Source organism: Chiloscyllium plagiosum, unplaced genomic scaffold (genome assembly GCF_004010195.1).
Source record: "Chiloscyllium plagiosum isolate BGI_BamShark_2017 unplaced genomic scaffold, ASM401019v2 scaf_7273, whole genome shotgun sequence".
NCBI classification, from domain to species: Eukaryota; Metazoa; Chordata; class Chondrichthyes; order Orectolobiformes; family Hemiscylliidae; genus Chiloscyllium; species Chiloscyllium plagiosum.
Window position 1 is genome coordinate 9766 of NW_025210326.1, and position 5514 is coordinate 15279.

The 5514-nt window shown below is 45.6% G+C and overlaps 1 protein-coding gene across 1 annotated transcript in view; it reads right to left on the bottom strand.

Moving 5' to 3' along the window:
- Window positions 1-938: 938 nt before the first annotated feature.
- Window positions 939-5514, bottom strand: part of LOC122546895 (heat shock protein 30C-like) — a 6728-nt gene continuing 2152 nt past the window's right edge. The window contains exon 2 of the mRNA XM_043685510.1: window positions 939-950. Coding sequence (XP_043541445.1) covers window positions 939-950 — 12 coding nt within the window. The remainder of the gene's footprint in view (window positions 951-5514) is intronic.

Below are 5514 nucleotides of genomic sequence, written 5' to 3' on the forward strand. Positions count from 1 at the left end.
CCGACCAATCGGCGGTCATGCAGCCCCTCAGACGTGCACCAATGGGCGCCTGGGATACACAGGTCCGACCAATCAGAAAATGCAGACGATGGACCGTCCCTCCTCAACTGTTACCGCCCAATCCGAAGGAGGGAGGGGCTGACCGACGTCTACAGCCACCAATCAGCATACGCAGCGTCAGACACCGGCCAAGGATGGTCCCCATTCGCGCCAATGAACTGCAGGATGACGGTGAGCGACGGCAGGGGCAACCAATCGCCTTTCGGAATGCAACTGACTGACACAGGACACGGGCCAATTGGGGGCGGCGGGGGCGCGGTGCAGGGGAGCGGGAGCCGCCCTCCTTTGTCAGCCTCCGCCAATGGCAGGGGGGGAAGCAGGCTGGATTGACGGTGGGGCGGGCCAATGGACGAGGGGAGCCACCTCTCCGCTCGGGACCGGTCTGCACCAACCAGAGGTCGGGACGTCCTGACGGACGGGCGGGCTGACCAATGGTGGGGTCCGCTAACGCAAGTTGACGGCTCCGCTGGCTAATAGCGGCCGGCTTTGTGTGAAGGGGCGGGTGCAGTGTAGGTCCCGCCCCCACCTTTCATTTTAACACGTGCAAACTCTGCAGAATATCATATTAATCTGCAATGGGCTCTCTCTATTCATGTTCCACCCTGTTTAACACGTGCAAACTCTGCAGAATATCATATTAATCTGCAATGGGCTCTCCCTATTCATGTTCCACCCTGTTTAACACGTGCACTCTCTGCAGAATATCATATTAATCTGCAATGGGCTCTCTCTATTCACGTTCCACCCTGTTTAACACGTGCAAACTCTGCAGAATATCATATTAATCTGCAATGGGCTCTCCCTATTCATGTTCCACCCTGTTTAACACGTGCACTCTCTGCAGAATATCATATTAATCTGCAATGGGCTCTCTCTATTCACGTTCCACCCTGTTTAACACGTGCAAAACGTGCAGAATATCATATTAATCTGCAATGGGCTCTCTCTATTCATGTTCCACACTGTTTAACACGTGCAAACTCTGCAAACTCTGATGCTCTCCGTATTCATGTTCCACCCTGTTTAACACGTGCAAACTCTGCAGAATATCATATTAATCTGCAATGGGCTCTCCGTATTCATGTTCCACCCTGTTTAACACGTGCAAACTCTGCAGAATATCATATTAATCTGCAATGGGCTCTCCGTATTCATGTTCCACCCTGTTTAACACGTGCAAACTCTGCAGAATATCATATTAATCTGCAATGGGCTCTCCGTATTCATGTTCCACCCTGTTTAACACGTGCAAACTCTGCAGAATATCATATTATTCTGCGATGGGCTCTCTCTATTCATGTTCCACCCTGTTTAACACGTGCAAACTCTGCAGAATATCATATTAATCTGCAATGGGCTCTCCGTATTCATGTTCCACCCTGTTTAACACGTGCAAACTCTGCAGAATATCATATTAATCTGCAATGGGCTCTCCGTATTCATGTTCCACCCTGTTTAACACGTGCAAACTCTGCAGAATATCATATTAATCTGCAATGGGCTCTCCGTATTCATGTTCCACCCTGTTTAACACGTGCAAACTCTGCAGAATATCATATTAATCTGCAATGGGCTCTCCGTATTCATGTTCCACCCTGTTTAACACGTGCAAACTCTGCAGAATATCATATTAATCTGCAATGGGCTCTCCGTATTCATGTTCCACCCTGTTTAACACGTGCAAACTCTGCAGAATATCATATTAATCTGCAATGGGCTCTCCGTATTCATGTTCCACCCTGTTTAACACGTGCAAACTCTGCAGAATATCATATTAATCTGCAATGGGCTCTCCGTATTCATGTTCCACCCTGTTTAACACGTGCAAACTCTGCAGAATATCATATTAATCTGCAATGGGCTCTCCGTATTCATGTTCCACCCTGTTTAACACGTGCAAACTCTGCAGAATATCATATTATTCTGCGATGGGCTCTCTCTATTCATGTTCCACCCTGTTTAACACGTGCAAACTCTGCAGAATATCATATTAATCTGCAATGGGCTCTCCGTATTCATGTTCCACCCTGTTTAACACGTGCAAACTCTGCAGAATATCATATTAATCTGCAATGGGCTCTCCGTATTCATGTTCCACCCTGTTTAACACGTGCAAACTCTGCAGAATATCATATTAATCTGCAATGGGCTCTCCGTATTCATGTTCCACCCTGTTTAACACGTGCAAACTCTGCAGAATATCATATTAATCTGCGATGGGCTCTCTCTATTCATGTTCCACCCTGTTTAACACGTGCAAACTCTGCAGAATGTCATATTAATCTGCGATGGGCTCTCTCTGTTCATGTTCCACCCTGTTTAACACGTGCAAACTCTGCAGAATATCATATTAATCTGCAATGGGCGCTCTCTATTCATGTTCCACCCTGTTTAACACGTGCAAACTCTGCAGAATATCATATTAATCTGCAATGGGCTCTCTCTATTCTTGTTCCACCCTGTCTAACACGTGCAAACTCTGCAGAATATCATATTATTCTGCGATGGGCTCTCTCTATTCATGTTCCATCATATTATTCTGCGATGGGCTCTCTCTATTCATGTTCCACCCTATTTAACACGTGCAAACTCTGCAGAATATCATATTAATCTGCAATGGGCTCTCTCTATTCATGTTCCACCCTGTTTAACACGAGCAAACTCTGCAGAATATCATATTAATCTGCAATGGGCTCTCCCTATTCATGTTCCACCCTGTTTAACACGTGCAAACTCTGCAGAATATCATATTAATCTGCAGTGGGCTCTCCCTATTCATGTTCCACCCTGTTTAACACGTGCAAACTCTGCAGAATATCATATTAATCTGCAATGGGCTCTCTCTATTCATGCTCCACCCTGTTTAACACGTGCAAACTCTGCAGAATATCATATTAATCTGCAATGGGCTCTCTCTATTCATGTTCCACCCTGTTTAACACGTGCAAACTCTGCAGAATATCATATTAATCTGCAATGGGCTCTCTCTATTCATGTTCCACCCTGTTTAACACGTGCAAACTCTGCAGAATATCATATTAATCTGCAATTGGCTCTCTCTATTCATGCTCCACCCTGTTTAACACGTGCAAACTCTGCAGAATGTCATATTAATCTGCGATGGGCTCTCTCTATTCATGTTCCACCCTGTTTAACACGTGCAAACTCTGTCGAATATCATATTAATCTGCAATGGGCTCTCTCTATTCATGTTCCACCCTGTTTAACACGTGCAAACTCTGCAGAATATCATATTAATCTGCGATGGGCTCCCTCTATTCATGTTCCACACTGTTTAACACGTGCAAACTCTGCAGAATATCATATTAATCTGCGATGGGCTCTCTCTATTCACGTTCCACCCTGTTTAACACGTGCAAACTCTGCAGAATATCATATTAATCTGCAATGGGCTCTCTCTATTCATGTTCCACCCTGTTTAACACGTGCAAACTCTGCAGAATATCATTTTATTCTGCGATGGGCTCTCTCTATTCATGTTCCACCCTGTTTAACACGTGCAAACTCTGCAGAATATCATATTAATCTGCAATGGGCTCTCTCTATTCATGTTCCACACTGTTTAACACGTGCAAACTCTGCAGAATATCATATTAATCTGCAATGGGCTCTCTCTATTCATGTTCCACCCTGTTTAACACGTGCAAACGCTGCAGTATATCATATTAATCAGCAATGGGCTCTCTCTATTCATGTTCCACCCTGTTTAACATGTGCAAACTCTGCAGAATATCATATTAATCTGCAATGGGCTCTCTCTATTCACGTTCCACCCTGTATAACAGGTGCAAACTCTGCAGAATATCATATTAATCTGCAATGGGCTCTCTCTATTCATGTTCCACCCTGTTTAACACGTGCAAACTCTGCAGAATATCATATTAATCTGCGATGGGCTCTCCCTATTCATGTTCCCCCCTGTTTAACACATGCAAACTCTGCAGAATATCATATTAATCTGCAATGGGCTCTCTCTATTCATGTCCCACCCTGTTTAACACGTGCAAACTCTGCAGAATATCATATTAATCTGCGATGGGCTCTCTCTATTCATGTTCCACCCTGTTTAACACGTGCAAACTCTTCAGAATATCATATTAATCTGCAATGGGCTCTCCCTATTCATGTTCCACACTGTTTAACACGTGCAAACTCTGCAGAATGTCATATTAATCTGCAATGGGCTCTACCTATTCACGTTCCACACTGTTTAACACGTGCAAACTCTGCAGAATGTCATGTTAATCTGCAATGGGCTCTCTCTATTCATGTTCCACCCTGTTTAACACGTGCAAACTCTGCAGAATATCATATTAATCTGCAATGGGCTCTCTCTATTCATGTTCCACCCTGTTTAACACGTGCAAACTCTGCAGAATATCATATTAATCTGCAATGGGCTCTCTCTATTCATGTTCCACCCTGTTTAACACTTGCAAACTCTGCAGAATATCATATTAATCTGCGATGGGCTCTCTCTATTCATGTTTCACCCTGTTTAACACGTGCAAACTCTGCAGAATATCATATTAATCTGCAATGGGCTCTCTCTATTCATGTTCCACCCTGTTTAACACGTGCAAACTCTGCAGAATATTCATATTAATTGCGATGGGCTCTCTCTATTCATGTTCCACCCTGTTTAACACGTGCAAACTCTGCAGAATATCATATTAATCTGCAATGGGCTCTCTCTATTCATGTTCCACCCTGTTTAACACATGCAAACTCTGCAGAATATCATATTAATCTGCAATGGGACTGTGTATTCATGTTCTGTGCAAACTCTGTAAATGTCATCACTCATCTGCAATGGACTCTTTCCCATCACAGAACATGAGTTCTGCATCTAAGTCTCGCTCGCCCAGGCAGTCTGAGCACACTTTTCACCTCCCCCCAAAACCCTAAATGTTCATATCTATTCCCCCCACCTTGGGAGACGTTGGGGAACCTCGCATCTCTGTCTCTCAGGGTCAGGAGTACAGGGAGCCGGGAGGTTATATCTGGAGGGCGGGTGGGGGGAGGCCGCTTCAGTGTATACCCCCTTCCATTCCGGTCTCTCGCACTTGGAGGGGATCCTTTGCGGCTGAGCGGATCCGAGCCCCACAGACGGGATACGTTGGAGAAGGGTCCGGGCTTAGGAGCTACAGGGAGAAGCTGGAATAGGCCGGGGCGATGTTTTCCCCAGAGCGTCGGAGGCTGAGAGAGGGACTTTATAGAGTTTTATAAAATCACGAAGGAGGTGGGCAAGGAGAGGGTAAATAGACGAGGTCTCCCCTCCCCCCTCCCCCCCAGGGTGGGGGTAGTCCTGAACTACAGGGGGGGCGTAGGTTTAAGGGGAGAGGGAGCCCCGGGGGGTTTTCCCGCAGAGGGGAGTGCGTGTGTGGGACGAGGAAGTTGTGGGGGGCTGGGACAGTGACAACAATTAAAAGG